The sequence below is a fragment of the Poromitra crassiceps genome (assembly GCF_964638095.1).
Source record: "Poromitra crassiceps genome assembly, chromosome: 22".
Classification (NCBI taxonomy): Eukaryota; Metazoa; Chordata; class Actinopteri; order Beryciformes; family Melamphaidae; genus Poromitra; species Poromitra crassiceps.
In genome coordinates, this window is record NC_139647.1 from 20,425,027 (window position 1) to 20,442,113 (window position 17,087).

Sequence of the window (17,087 nt, forward strand, 5' to 3'; positions counted from 1 at the left end):
AAGCTCGGGGGGGGTTGGGATGAGATGTGCTTTACGAGTGTCATGCCCCAGGAGGTCAAAGTCGGTCTGTTTTGACACACAACAGATGTGGAACCGAGAGAAAACATTTCTGAACGTCTCCGTCAGGCTCTTGAAAAATCGGTGTGGCCACCTCAAACGTCGCCAACTGACAATTACATGGATTGGAATACTCTTCCCGTCATTAGGGACTGTCCACAGAGAGAAAATGTCATCCCCGGGTTCATGTTGCAATCCGACTGGCCCGTGTGATGCAGTACTCTGGTCCATAAGCATGCAGACGAATGACTTTTAGGGGCGGCTGTAGCTCAGGAGGTAGAGCGGGTCGTCCACTAATCGCTTTGGATACAAGAGGTCGGTGGTTCGATTCCCGGCTCCTCCAGTCTGCATGTCGGAGTGTCCATGGGCAAGACACTGAACCCCAAATTGCTCCCGTTGGTGTGCCAGCACCCTGCGTGGTAACCTGCCGTCATCGGTGTGTGAATGGGTGAATGTACCTACTGACTGTAAAGCGCTTTGGATAAAAGCGCTATATAAATGCAGGCCATTTACCATTTACTTTGTGAAGCCATCACAATAAGGATCAGTTACAGTCTACACAAATATTCCCATTCCCCTTTCACCACTCTTGCACTGGAATGTAAATTTTTAAATGTAATGTAAACTGCTAAGTGTTTTTTGTCAAGTCAATATAGGAATAATTATTTCTAGCAAACAGGAACTTGAAGCATCATATTTTTATGCAATGCTGCAATGACCCAATTTCTCCCTGGCAATCAACAAAGTTAATCTTCATCCTAGTATTGCATCTTCGGCCTGCAGTCGGCCGACTGAGCACCCCAAACATGCTGGCTTGCCCCCCCCCAAAGATCATTTGAATCCAAATGAGACACCAACCTGCTCCTAGATTAGCAACCTCCTGAAGATCTCCAGAGGTTTTGGCTGAAGCGATGGCTTCCGGGAGCTTCAGGGTGAAGGGCAACACATCCCTATAGGAATCGAAAGGGAAGAAAAAGTCACATGAGTGGGAGAAGGACTCGAATATGGGTCAAAAGGAAAAGGCTTATTCCTATAAGTGTGTGAGTCAGTGCATTTGGAAGAGAGCCGGTCTCGGGCCCAGGCTGTGCAACGTTGGCAGAGCCGTGGACGATTTCCACCGCGCAGCCAGAAGGTAACGTGTTCCTGCTGCGCTCCTCCCTGTGGCTCCTTTACAAGGTGCTACAGAGCGTTTACACGCTTTCCAAAGGTCTTATTCATGAAGACCTGTGGGATCATGGCTGAGCAGTAGACCTAAATACACGATTCCAAACATCTCACCGTCAAGTCTGGACACTTCACGGCAAATGTCATTCGTTTTATATGGTGACAACACCAGTATGATATGGATAAACAATGGCATTTGTAGCACTATTGTGGAAGTTACTGACAGAGGCACGGGAACTGGCTTTAAACACTCAGTTCAGACTTAAGTGTGACATGGCAGAGTATTGTGAGAATTTAGGAAACTAAGGGTGCTTTCACACTGGCGCACAGGTACCGTTCCCGAGCACACTTGTGCCCAAATCGACCCCAGTTTCGGAACATTTGACGCGTGTGAACGTTGCGTTCCGTTCCGTTCCGTTCTGCGCCCGGGAACCGTGACAGGATCCACTTGAAAAGGTGGTCTGGGGAGCGCTTTGGCGCGCCCGGGGCACGGAACACTTGCGAGTGTGAAAAGCCAACCGTTCCGAACCACATAGACAACACACGGGCGAGGATAAACTTCAGGCATAGTTGACGACGCAAGTGCACTCTTCTGTTCCGTTTCCGAGGGCGGAAGAAATGTTGTAATGTGAAAGCTGACCAGCGGGGGAGAGGGGAAGGGGGGGCAAACGTTCCCGTGTGCGGAACGGAACGAAAGCAATCGTTCCCAGTGAGAAAGCAGCTCAAGTGTCACTCTCTCGCCTGTGGTGATGGTACACGGATGAAAAGTAAAAAATCTGAATCCTGGGGGGAAAAAAACAGGAAGATGCCCCCACACATGTTGGCACCAATGGTACAATACAATAGTTATATAATTGCTCCATGCATTGCTATTTTAAATCGGTGTCCATCTGAGAAGAGCATGCGTGCTCAGCGAGCCTTCCTTGGATAGATCAAAGATGAAAAAAAGGGGCATTTTGAGGAGTGATATTTTCCCCATCCGTAACACTTCCTCCTTTGCCTTTGTTGTTGTGTGGCTTTGACCTGTTGCTGTTCAGACAGGAAGGTGGTTTCTGTCAGAGCCAGACGACCTGTACCAGACGACCTGTACCAAGCTTAAGAGGGGATTTAGATCAACAGGAAACTACTGTTCCGAGGAGCGGGCATGAAATCTCAGAACTATTTCCCTATTCTTATAACACCATTTTTCTCCAGTGGCTGATACACGAGTGACTGTTCATGTCACACATCCTGTATGATTACGCGCACGTTCCCTCCGCCTAAAAAAGTGCTATGAACAAGTGAAAAACTATTGGTCACTTTCTCCTCCAATGAATGACTTGACGACGCTGTTGCTTCTTCACCACTTCATTCCAAAAACAATGAAGATGGCTTTTAGGGAAGCAGAATCAACTTGAAAATTCAAAAATAGATTTCAATAAAGTATTAGAAAAACAATCCGGGGGGGGATGATGCAAATGTAGTATGACAGTTAAAGTGATAATCTCACAAATTCCTATGTAGATAAATGTCTGTTAGGTCGCTATCTATCGCCAACTGAGTCAACACATTGGCGATTTTGCCTATGGCTTATTGATGGAAGCCTTTGCATTTCCAGGAAACACTGTTTGGATCTCACCTGCAGTTACCGCTCATCGCCATAGATGTCGCCGAAGAGAACGAAACTGAAATCTCAGAGATTTATCACTTTAACGTTTCCATTCCAAAAGTATGTCATAGAGGTGAAACCTGGATGGAGATGAAGGCGGCCTGCATGTCTGTAGCTGCTCTCTGGGGTGACTCACCTGCTGATGCAGCAGAAAGCCACCAGTCTGAAAAGGTCTGCGAAGCTCAGGCCTGATCCCTCCAAAGAGAACGCTGTGGAGAACACAGAACACTATTAAGACCCAGTGGGAGCACAGAACACCATTAATAAGCCTGTAAGACCCGCTGTTGCAGAATTACATTTTTATTTTATCTAAAAACGATATTTCCATAAAACCTTACAAAAACATAATTTTTTTGCAAACACTTCATTATCATCTCCAAAGGCCTCCTACAACACCATCTGAAAGGTTTAAAATAAATGTTTTTTATGTTTTACTATGTCTGGGTTCTACAGGGTTAAGACCCAGTGGGAACACAGAACACCATTACCGAGACAGACCCAGTGACAGTCAAAAGCATTTGCTGCCACCATTATTTCAACAATGATTGTTCATATTTCTCTGTAGATGTGTAAACAGCTGTAACTGTAGCTCATCATGGCCCCAATGTTGCTGTTACGACTACCTCCTAAAATATTAAATCAAGCTGGCTGCACACGCGCATATATCATTTGTGTTTATTTTACTGTCGACGGAGAAAGAAGAAACAGCGAAGAGACTAACGCAAAAATGCCCGAGCAAAGTTTCAAACCAACGCATGCAACGTGTCTGCATGCAATAAAGTGGTTTAATTCATCTCAATCAAAGGATTAGAGTCCCCTAAGGACAACAGAATTGGGCGGTGTTTCCTTGACAGTCAGCAGCAGTGCAAACTAGCAGACCACCAGGAACACACGCAGCAACAAGAATGACTGTGGTGGAGACCACTTTGCCCCAAATTCCCTCAAATTAGGTATTTGTGAGAGTCGACTTTCCTAGGAAACAGATCAGTGGAACGGTGTGCGTCTGGTCAGAAGTGCACTGCATGTGAGCACGTTGCTCGCGCCAAGTGTGACACACAATGACAAGTGACAACATACACTCATCAGGGCTTATGGTCCTATACCAAACATGACCTAGATCTGAGTATGGGGGAGAGAGACATTGACATTTGAATCAAGTGGGAGTGGAGAGAGAGAGAGAGAGGGAGAGAGAGAGAGGAAGAGAGAGAGAGAGGGAACGAGAGAGAGAGAGAGAGAGAGAGAGAGAGAGAGAGAGAGAGAGAGACAGAGAGAGAGAGAGCAAACACATTAAATCATGAGAGAAAGAAAGCACAGAACAAGAAAGGAAGGAAGAGACAACACAAACAGAGCAGGGATCCTGAACCAAGGAAAACTGCATTGGGAAAAGTCGAATTACTTCACCCTATTGGCAACAAATGTATTATTATTATTATTATTATTTTGTATGTACGGTAGTTTGATGAGACTAACTGACTTATTAAGATGTCTTTTTTAGTATGGCATTTACAAGTGAGTCAAAAGAAATGGACTTGCCTAAAAAATTGGGTTAAACGAGGAGAGGGATGGAGAGAAAACAACACACGCTTGCTTTTTGGAGGGGGAATTATAGGGAAGTAGGTTAAATCCAAACATATGTCTGGATGGCAGCCAGCCAGCCAGAGACTTGGAGGCTGTCCTCATACATCATCACCGCTCTGATCTCTGAGATCCATTACATATGTCTGGATGGCAGCAGGCCAGAGACTTGGAGGCTGTCCTCATACATCACCTCTCTGATCTGAGCTCCATTACATATGTCTGGATGGCAGCAGGCCAGAGACTCGGGGGCTGTCCTCATACATCACCGCTCTGATCTCTGAGCTCCATTACATATGTCTGGATGGCAGCAGGCCAGAGACTTGGAGGCTGTCCTCATACATCACCTCTCTGATCTGAGCTCCATTACATATGTCTGGATGGCAGCAGGCCAGAGACTCGGGGGCTGTCCTCATACATCACCGCTCTGATCTCTGAGCTCCATTACATATGTCTGGATGGCAGCAGACCAGAGACTTGGAGGCTGTCCTCATACATCACCGCTCTGATCTGAGCTCCATTAAATGATTCTCTGGCTCGTTCAAATGTTTACTTCTACTCGAGGAAAGGGATGAGTCTAGTTTTAGAAGACACATCCTTTACAAGGTGTGTGATGGTCCTAAATTCAGCCCAAAATTAAATGTTGTAATACACAGATCTTCAGTCAGTTTTCCCACTGTTGAAAGCATTAAGGCTATGTAGTAACATCACAAATCTAGCAGCCACATCTTCTGGAAACCAATGCTAATGCTAACATGTGATTTCTAGCCGCTAACACTAGCATCTACTATGCTTGTTGTTAGAGTACAAATCAAATGTGTTCACTCCTGCTGACCATATCCCAGCCATTTCCAATATGTTTAATAAGATATATGCATCTGCTGTACTGTTGTCACACAGACAATCTGCACCCTTTAAAAACGTCAGCATTTCCAAATGACGCCAAAAGCCAGTAAACACAACCGTGCAGAGAGGCACTGAGGCTGAGCGCCACGCTGGCCCTTTGTCTGTCCTGCACATGGGCACGGCTGGCTGTGTACACGCCTCTGTATCTGACACACACACACACACACACACACACACACATAAGCGCGCACTAGGGGTGTCAAAATTAATCGCTTAATCAACGATACGGACGTGTGAATCGAATCGTTGACAGATGAATCGTTGAATCGTTTGTGTTTACATTTCTGTTGACATTCAGATTTTAAAGCACTTTCTAAGTAAAAAAAAGGGACTTGATATTTATCTGACTGCTTGTATTAATTGATGAAAAAGTAGCCATGTGCAGTAATAATATAGAAAATTGAGGATGTGATACTTGGAGCTGCAATACTTTGAAATTGAGCTGTATCGAGATGCATCATGATGCATCGTGGAATTGAATCATTGACAGATGAATCGTAATCGAATCGTGAGGCCAGTGAAGATTCACAGCCCTAGCGCGTGCACACGCACACACAGACACACACACAAACTTATGCAAAGTCGGAGAGCGTAACACTGCAACAGGTTGCTTCATGTCACACGTAGTAAACGGGCGATTTAGTCATTTTCAGCAGAACTCCACACGCCCAAATGGAGTTTCCATATTTCCCTCAAACTGCTGACAACAGCTCAATTAGCCAGGGAGGGAACGCACACCTCCACTACCTGCCTGGAGACTTTCTGCTTTAACGCTCACTCAGTACTCAGAAAAAGATTGACTCAGACTGCATTAAGTAGCCCCTTACTGGTGAAAACATTTCATTTACAGTTATATTTCCTCTTCAATCCCCCCCTTCCCTGTAACAGTCCTTCCTTGTGAAGCAAAATAGAAAAAACGACCAAGCGTTCATTCACACTGTTCACGCTCTTGGAATGAAGGCTGGTTGTGGAAAACTCATTTGGAAATTCCAGTCCAGCGCCGATGCCAAAACCTAATACCTCACAGACAAAGAGGAGCGTCAGTGCACAGGTAACAGGCTACAGGACACATTAAGAGAGCAGTGTAAAGAGTAATCAGATCTGTAAAGATGGTTGACATAAGCTTCAGGAAAATCCCCGTTTTGCAGGAAACAGAATAGGAAATAGACCAGAGCAGAGTAAAAAAAGAACGGCTTTGAATAGAAGACTTTAGTGACGATGTCACTCAAAAAGAGGAAGTGTCAACTCTGAAGCAAAGCCTCCCACACAGGTCACCGAGCATCTAGCAGGGAAGCTAAAAGGAGATCTTCCTCAGGCCGAGAGATGTTTACTAGGCTTGCAGCATCTCGGACAACTCTGGAATAAAGACTCCAGGAGTGAGGAAAGGTTCACATTTCACAATAATGTAGAGAACATGCAGCTATCTCTCAAACCTGCATTAGTTGACTCAGTCATCCTGCCTTCATTTATTAATAGGAGTATGGCGGCAACTACTAGGATTATTTTCATTATCAATTAATCTGATTATTTTCTCGACTAAATCGGTTAGTCTATCGAATATCACAAAATAGTGGAAAATGTCGATTTCCCACAAAGCCAAGATGACATGCTCAGAAATGTCTTCTTTTGTCGCTAACCCTAACCCGAAAGATAATCAGTTTACTCTCATAGAAGACTAAAGAAACCAGAAAATACAGGTATTCACAATTAAAGGAACACTCCGCCCATTTTCAACCAGCTTTGTATCATTAGAACATCAGTAGTATATCAGAAAACGGTAAACGGTTTTGAAGTCTGTCATTTAATTTGACAGTTATTGAGTGTTAAAGTGTGGACCAGTGACATCACTGGTCCACAATAACTCAAATTAATAACTCATTAACTCAAATCAACTCTCAATAACTGTCAAACTAGACTACTGATGTTCTAATGATACAAAGCTGGTTGAAAATGGGCAGAGTGTTCCTTTAAGGAGCTGGGACGAGAGGTGTTTTTTGTGTGTGTTTGAAACTAGACTAAACGATGAATTGATTATTAAAAATAAAGGTAAAAAGAGAAATGTCATTCAGGATAACTCTCTACAACTAAAATCAAATCATAGAAAAGCCAAGTTAGAAAAAGAAAAAAATAACTGTTAAACCCCACCGTTTGGCTTGGTGTTTTTGTACAGCTATGGAAAGTTGAAGCTCCTTTGAAACCCTCTAGTCTGGGGCCAAAACCCCTCGTTCCGTGTCTTCCGGTGGAAACACACCATGGAACGGCTCAGAAAAAAATCTAATCTGCTCTGAAAATAGGCCGTCATTAGCCTAGCTGATGACGCCGGGAACGGCTCCAAAAAAACAATTCTGCTCAGAAAACAGGGCGTCATTAGCCTGGCTCCAGACCTTCGAACCCACACCCAACTCCACAGTGGTGGATTTGGCTCTTCTTCTTGGTCACCTGCAGGGGTGCTCTTTACACTTCCTGCAAGTTTCAGCACGATCGCACATTACACGGCATAGCTGTGGCCGGACAAAATTCTGCACACACAGACACAGACACAGACACAGACACAGACACACACACACACACACACACACACACACACACACACACACACACACACACACACACAGACACAGACACAGACACACACACAGACAGACAGACAGACAGACAGACAGACACAGACACAGACACAGACACAGACACAGACACAGACACACACACACACACACACACACACACACGAGAGGACAAAGCATTTCCCAGGTGCTTACTGTATTGACTCTCCTTGACAGGGAAATCTTTGACAGCCGTCGTGGAGTCTTTGTCCATGCGGAGAGAGATGACTTTCCTCTGCAGGCTGGTTGACTTCCTCACCACAAACGTCTGCAGCCCAGGAGGAGAGAGAGTCACAGTCACACAACGACATACACTTCAATGAAGCAATATTACACCAGAGGGGTGTGCTTCACCCTCAGTATTGGCATGACAGTGATGCGGTAGGACCGCGGGACCGAGGCTCTTGCATGAGGATGAGTAGATGATGACTGCTGATTTGAGAACGATCCAAATGTCTAGTTGACCAATCAGATTGCTTGGTCGGCACTACGTGTCGTATAAATAAGAGAGGTATTTGCCTTCCATCCATGGTTTTGAGATTGTCTTCACCAACCCCTCCACATCTGCTCTCAACACTAAACAGTCACCTTCACTACCCTGTACCTACTTAGGCTTATATCAGGTTCTCCGCTTGTTCTGAGCAGGAACACGCTCAATGGACGGCTGAGCCTCCTGGCCTGCAGCAGCAGCCTGCTCAGCAGTTAAGAAACAGAACCGGGCCCGCTGAGGCAAACGAAACAGAACGTTTAGTTTTCTATGAAACCGCTCCTTGAACTACATCTCTCCTCTCGCACTATATATACGTCGTCTGAAGGGTCTGGCGGAAGAGAGAGTTATGACGTCACTTACGCAACTGGTTGTGTGTGTGTGTTGCTGTAGTCTTTCTAATTTATAACTTATAGTGCAACAGTTAAACTGCGACTTTCTTGACTTGCAAAGTTGTCTTTTCAATTGATAAACATCATACTGTATGTGTACCTCATGGCACAAATCAAATGGAATCAACACATTATTGTCTGTGGCCGTTCACCAGCACTCCTATTTTGATGACGCTGATTCGTATAGGGCCCTACCCGGAAGAGTTGTGACTTTGGCTCTATATTGGCTGTTCTGTTAGTATTCATTTTTCTGCCTTCAATAACTTAAAGCAGATCAATTAGTATATTTGTAATTCCTGCAAGAGGAAGAATAATGTAAAATGACCCCCTCCCACAATATTTGAGAAGATATTTTTCTTACACAACCTCAAGTTCATATGGGAGACGAGCTAGTGAAATGTGAATGTGTTGAGAAAGTAGAAAATGAAAGATTGAAAGCAGGGGTTGTAAATTGTTCTTCCTTCCTTATTGAGCCTAGAGAAACTGGTGTATCTTCCTCTTCTATGGGGTTTCTCCCTGAACACCCATGCAAAATGGGAGCCGTATAGAAAAAACAAAACAACGCCGAACCCTAACAACGTAATATCTCACACATCTCTCTTTTTTTTTTTTTTTTGTGACGGACTTTTATTGTCACACAGTCACACACCAACACATGCATGCGGCCACAAACACACTCCTGCTGACGGTGGCTGGGGACCAACTTCGGATGTCGTCGTCACTGGTCGGATGACGATCTTCTGCATGTTTTTAGTGGGGGGTTATGTACGGAGGAACCCCCTGGGGGAGCACGGGGAGAACATGCAAACTCCACACAGAAAGGCCCTTTCGACGAGATAATAACCCACCTGGGCAGTAGGCACTGAAGATATGGGGGGGAACACAACCCCAGCGCCCACAGCGTCCCAGGTGAGAATCGAACTCAGGACCTTCTAGCTGTGAGGCGACAGCGCTACCGACTGCGCCACCGTGCTGCCCCCCTCTCATCTCTCTGTAGACTTATCTCAACAAGACGACAGCGCCTGCTGCATATGAGAGAGAAGCCACAGCTTCACATCTGCTCACTCACCCCAGTGGGTTGACTCTGCAGGATGCGCATGGCGTCCTGGTGGCTGAGGCCCAGCTGCAGCCACACAGCGTGTGTCTGCACCAGTCTGTCCAGGACGCTCATGCGGCGACGGGGAGAGTCGTAGCCAGAGTCCCTGGCTCCTGCCAGCCCTGCCCGAGTGCTGGAGCATGGTGAAGCCTGCAGGAAGAGACCGCCCACCTCTCCGCTCAGCCTGAAAGGAAGATCAAATCTTACATTTAGGGCTGAACGATATGGTTGAAATCAATAGCATCATAATCATCATGAGGATCTTTCTCAATATCAACATACCGGATGGTAATGTTAGTTATGATGTCAAACAAACCTGACATTTTCAAATAATATTGCTACCATATCTCATCTTACCAGAGTTTTTAAGACAAATTTGCTTGTCATCAGCAGAAATGTGTGTCACGATATTAAAATATCATCACGATCGCACTGAAAAGACGATAAACCATAATATTGAATGATCGAATGAATGTTTTTGACCATTTATTATTATGATTGTTTTTGTGTGTATTTGTATGGTGATTCGGGCATTTATTTAGGCAAGATGACTACTATGCATCGGAATTCAGCTACCAGGCCAGCTTGACAAACAAAATTCCTGGAAGAAACACTGGGTGCACGCGCGCACACACACACACACAGACACGCACGCGCACACGCACACACACACACACACACACACACACACACACACACACACACACACACACACACACACACACACACACACAGTACAGTAGAAGTGAAGTCTATGGTTGGTGCCTGGTTTTCTCTCGAGTTGTGCTGGCAACATCATCCCTGTGTGTTGTTATATGGAGAAACTTCACCTGCATTTCAACTGGCATGAGGGTGAGTAAATTATGACAGAAGTGTCATTTTTGGGTGAACTCTTCCTTTAACAGTGGGTTAGGGTTAGGTTAATATGTGTGGGCGACACCACTACTGTAATGAGTCATCTCGCCCACATCCTTCACACTTCCTCAACAGGTATTTTCTGATTTAAAAGAAACGCTGCCTTGCAAGAGGAATTGCATACTGTACCAAATCCCCCGCCACAACCCACCCGTCTCTCACATCCACTCCTGCCTGTCTGCAACACAATCTTCTCTAACTCAACAGCAGTGTTGGGGGTAACTCATTACAAAAGTAACATATTACATGTAATATATTACTTTTAGCAGTAACTCAGTAATACAACTGATTACTTATAGGATTTCAGTAATATTATACCAGTTACTTTGTCAAGTAACTCAAGTTACAAATTGAGTTACATTTCTTTTTAAATCAAAGCACATATTTAAAAAAGATACAATCATTTCCTAATCAAATTGTGTGTTTTTATGCAAATAACCAGATGACCATAACAAAGGGAAATAATAACATTTAGAATTTTGGATTGTTTACATTGACTTCAAGGCGGTTGAAATTATTTTTCGGGATGTTCCGGGGCGGCGATGTCATTCTGCTGCTGCTGTTGTTTTGGTAAAAGTAATGCAAAAGTAGTGTAATAAGTAACAAGTTACTCTACACAGACAGTAATATTATAAAGTAACTTATTACTTTCAAATGAAAGTAACTAGTAATATGTAGTATATCACATTTTGAAAGTAACTTGCCCAACACTGCTCAACAGTGACAAAACAGAACTCCTCATCGGCTCCAAGTCCACCCTCAGTAAAAATCAACATCCCTGCACTCATCATCATTGATGGCACCACAGTTTCTCCATCCTCCCGGGCACGCAACCTTGGCGTGATCTTTGACCCCCACCCTTTCTCTCGAGCCCCACATCCGCCACATTGTCAAATCCTCCTTCTTCCACCTCCGTAATATTGCAAAGATCTGACCCTCTCTCACACGCTCCTCTGCTGAAACACTCATTCACGCCTTCATCTCCTCTCGTCTGGACTACTGGAACTCACTCCTCCACGGCATCAACGCCCCAGCCTCATCAACAGACTCCAACTGGTCCAGAACGCAGCCGCCCGACTTCTCACCCACACCAAATCTTGGGACCCCATCACCCCAGAACTTCACTGGCTCAGAACTTCACTGGCTTCCTGTCTCCTACCGGATCAACTTCAAACTCATCGTCATACAATAAACCCACACATTAGTAGTTCTTTATACAGAATGGAATCTTCTACCTAGAAAACTCCACACAAACAAGGCAACAGCTAGTTTTGACATTTTACACTACATGTTCTTTTTTGTGATAGTTAACTTGTCAATTACAGACATAAAAAGAAACATAAAAACAACATATCAAATACCTAAACCAATTCTGCTTTTGTAACTCCTTGTCAACACTTCCCAGATAACACAGCTTGTCAGTTTGTTGTGATATGGTCTGATTCCTGACATTGCACTGTGACACCCGTTTGTCAGCATCTGGTCATACCGCTGCATGAAAACAAATGGCTTTGTCAAGAGCGCTCCCTGCTGGTGGCCACATGGAACTGTCCTGTATTAGATGGTAATGACAGATGGACAGGCAGACAAAAGGCACGCACGCACGCACACAGAGTACAGTATGTTGACTTGCGATTTACGTTGACCTAAATGTACCACTGCAACGGTCATTTATGTTGGTGTCACCTTAGGGTGCATGACACAAGCACACACACACACAAGACACACACACACACACACACACACACACACACACACACACACACACACACACACACACACACACACACACACAGGCTCACCCATGGAATGCATCGGTCTCATGGTCGCTCTCTGCTGGCTCCTTCTTATGCACCATCTCCTTCTTCAGGGTGCCGATCTCCCAGGCAAACGAGTCGATCAGCTACAGAGAGACAGACAGGATTAGTCGATCGGCTGCTGGAGGCAGACAGAGTGAACACCAGGGGAGAGTTGAGGAGAGAAGAAAGAGACCATTTTGTACACAGGCGAGGTCGGTCTCACGGAGTGTGTTCAGGGGTTTCCTCGTGTTTGTGGTATGAAACCGGTTGTGTGTGTGTGTGTGTGTGTGTGTGTGTGTGTGTGTGTGTGTGTGTGTGTGTGTGTGTGTGTGTGTGAGTGTGTGTGTGTCTGAGTGTGTGTGTGTGTGAGAGAGATGACTGACCAGAGCTCCCGAAGAGGTGCAATCAATGGGAGGAGGAGACAATGAACAAAAGCCTATCTGTACACAAACCCCTCACATACACAGCCGTCTCTCCGTCCCGGGACAATTAAATCGCATCTTTCCTGATATTGAGTTACAGGCCCTTTTGTGCACACTCCACCTCTCTACTGTCTCAAAGCCTTTTTCAAATCCTTCTGTCACTCTCATCTGCTTCTCTTTATCTACTGCTCATCCTTGGTGATATACATTTAATAATAAAAAATTATCAATAATTAAGGAGTAAAGAACAACGGTGTTTGCCCCTGATTCACCACAGCAGCGTAGGCTAGGCTACGTCACGAAAAGAGTATGTGATGCTAATACTTTAAGTCAAGTCAAGTGTATTTGTATAGCACATTTCATACACAGAGGCAATTCAAAGTGCTTCACATAAAATGGATGACACAAGAAAATAAAAGAATAAAAGAAGAGGATAAAATAGACGTTTAAAAGCATCACAACTGAACTTTGAAAAAGAGCATAAAAAGTGCATCAAGCGACAAGCGTAGTAGTCGCAAAAATAGCTAAAAGCTTACAGAGGACTTGAAACATCATTGGGTTTGCATAAAATCAGATAATATTTGCTCAATTGGTAGAATAAATCAATGTTTCTATATTAAATCACCTGAAATCATGGCTATATAAAATAAGAAAACATGATTAATGAAAAGAAAAAGACCTTTCTACCAAATGACTTTGTTTTCTTGTAATTGTATACCTTTTATACCTATAATTGTATACCTCCTTTCACAAAACCCAGGCCTGGATACGATGTTATTTATCTTTATACTGCAGTTTTACACAAAGTATACACATTGAAGGTAAAATCAGTGTTGGCCGGTGGTTAGTGGCAATTTAACGCCAGTAGGGGTCTCTATTTCACACATCTGCTGCACAGATCCAACAACACCAATGTGAGAAATCTGCCCCAACACTGCTATCCTGCTATTCACCCCCATGTGAAGTTATAAATGCAGCCCGTGTTCTGCTGAATCAGGGCTTTGATGACCCAGTTCCTCGTCCAGAGGCTCTGAGCTCCGAGCCAGACGGTCTAACCACGTACTGCTCACAAGACTGACCCTTACTCAACCTCTCAGTCAGCAAACCACACACACGTACACACACGCACACGTACACACACACACACACACACACACACGCACGCGCACACAAGACTTTACATTTACTGGCTAACGCACACACGGCCAAGAAAAAACATCTCCTGCTTACCGCCTTGACCAGTATAAAAACTGGTATCCAGGGTCTCCAGCCGATCACCATTACCCAGAAGAGAAGCGTGTGATGTTTCATCATTTTCAAAATGTGAAATTAAAAAAGTGCCAATTTAAAATATGACATCTTGAATTGACGTCTCCTCCTTTAACTTGCTTTTGACGCTCTGATTCATGGATGATTACGATCAGCGACAGAACAGAACAAGACCTGCCTCTCAAGATTTCCCCAGTCCCTCCCAACCTCGTTTCATATGAACCTGCATTTTAGTTCCTGGAATTGACAGAGACCCGGTCACCCAGAGTGGGTTTTTTCTCAGCGTGGCATCCGTGTCATTTGTTTCATTTCCCACTTATCGACCTAGTTGTGCAACTTGGATATTGAGCAACATGGGGATCAGCTGCTCTGGGAGAGCGATGACGATTGGCTGAGCTGTTTAAGGGGAAACCACAAATTCAGACCCATTCACGTTTCCAAAAGAACAAACAGTGGATTCGGAACCTGAAATATTTGGAATTACACCTTTACAGGATTACATTACAAATAGGTTTTTTTTTGCAAATATGCGCACTACTGGCACCAATCTGTAGTAGTCCTGACCGTTTTGCTGCATATATTTGGTCTTAATCTCAGATATGCATTGCATTTCATGCAGATTTCCTTTTGATTTGATATTAGCTTAGACTCTAAGCTAGTAGACTGGTAAAGTGTAGACAAATATATTCACTATAGAGAGCCAAAGTGGAACGTCACTTCCTGCTTCAGCACTGTAGCAGAGATTTTCATCCGCCATTTATTTTCTCATAGACATTTCGTTAAATGCTTACAAAAATACTTTTACTTGTTCAAACCAAACAGTACAGATATATTTAGAAACAGGAGAGATCGCATAACATTTAACTCGGACCAAAACTTAAAACATTGCAGATTTAAAGAAACTATTTTTTCAATGTAGTTTTTTAAGTTTTAGTCTGAGTGAAATGTTCTATGGTCTCTCCCGATTCTAAATATAGCCGAACCGTTTGGTTTGACGAAGTAAAACTATTTATATAAGCATTTTATGAAATGTCTATGGGAAAATAAATTGCGGAGGAAAATCTGTGGTACAGTGCTGAAGCAGGAAGTGACGTTCACTTTGCCTCTCTATTGCAGATATATATTCTAGGTGTAGAACTAAAAGAGCTTTTAAAGAAATGCATGGCCAGTTTTCATAAGGAAAGTGATTCCTGAGGCCATCGCTGGCAAGACACAAAGACTGGTAAATAATATGCTGGCATTGCTGACACTCACATCACTTGCATCCACAATTATAAGCAATAAAAGCACTTTTAAGTCACAAAATCCTCTTCAGGAGTCATAGGGAAAGTATGTGTGCTTGGCGTTGGCAGTGGAGAGACGCCAAAGAGGGCAGAATAAACACTGAGAGAGGGGTGGAAAACTGTACTCTTTTTCCCCTCTCCGTCCTCATCATATCCCTAACATGCTTTCAGTTCTCAAGTATAGAGACACTGCATGAAATCACGGGGGGAAAAGCTCCGTTCATTTCCACACACCAACGTCATTTTCCTTGAATTAAACATAGCTAAAAGCTGTTGTGTGGTGGGGCTGCGCAGACAACAAATGTAAAAAATCGCCAGTTAAAGTTTTTTTGTACTCCTGAGCAAAACAAGGAAGCCATTGAGAATTGGCGAGAAGAAAAATGTGGATCTAGCTGTCAAGGAAGTAAGTCGGAGTGTTCATCTTCCGTATATACGATCTTTTTGTGCAACCGTGCACGCGACATAGGAGAACGCCAGGATTGGAGGGGGGGTTTCTGTTTTCCCCCCGTCTTGGGCGTGGCTTCTGAATGATGACGCGTTACGCAGTGTCTCTATGTGTATAGGGCAGTGACAGGAAATACTGGCATTGCTCTGATCCAATGTCACTTTGACTATGCTTGCTCCTCCTGGTTCACGGGAATCACCACAAAACTCAAAAACAGGCTTCAGACCTCCCAGAATAAATTAATTCGGGTTATTCTGAAGCTTCATCCCAGAGTCCATCTCCTCCCCTCCCACTTCCATAGCCTCAGGTGGCTCAGAGTGGAGGAGAGGGTTTCCCAAATCAAATTGTGCATGGTTTTTGGGATTTTTAAACGGGAGGCTCCTCGTTACCTCACTGACTACTTCTGTAAAGTCAGTGAGGTACACGGCTACTCCACTAGAGGAAGTACCTCAAACATTGTTCCCCCCAAATTTAAAACACTAAAGGGTAAATGCACTTTTTACTACTCAGCAGCTATTTTATGGAACAAACTCCCTGAGAGTATTAAGACACTTAACTCCAGGTTCTCTTTTAAGCTTGCCTTGAAAAAATGGCTGGTTGGCTTCCAAATGTGGTCTTAAACCTTTTACTTTGGTCCACTGAATAAGTGGGGTTTGAAACCCCTAGGTAGATTCCGGTTTTTAGTATACGAGCTGGTCTCTATCTTAATATTTATTATCTGATGCATTTTTTTTCATTTAAGTATCTAACTAACCAGTCACTTAAGGTTTTAGAATTTTTGATTTAAGAGTAAAATACTATTAGTTATTGATTGATGCATTTTAATTTTGTATCTAATTTAACAGTCACTTAAGGTCTTAGAAATTTTAATTTGAGAGTAAAATGTTATTATCTGTTGGTGTTTGTACATGTCTGCGCACACACGCGCTCATACCGCACACAGATTCACTCCTCTTGTCCCACACACAAGGACCACAATGGAAACAAGCCCTCGGGCTTTATTGTGTTTTATTCCTTTTGATCAAT

General features: G+C 43.9%; 1 protein-coding gene across 1 annotated transcript in view; it reads right to left on the reverse strand.

Moving 5' to 3' along the window:
- Nucleotides 1-17,087, reverse strand: part of LOC310796467 (ras and Rab interactor 2-like) — a 71,350-nt gene that overhangs the window by 30,206 nt on the left and 24,057 nt on the right. Inside the window, 5 exon segments of the mRNA XM_083658653.1 lie at nt 916-1,007; nt 3,006-3,078; nt 8,110-8,221; nt 9,902-10,112; nt 12,646-12,746. Coding sequence (XP_083514779.1) covers nt 916-1,007; nt 3,006-3,078; nt 8,110-8,221; nt 9,902-10,112; nt 12,646-12,746 — 589 coding nt within the window.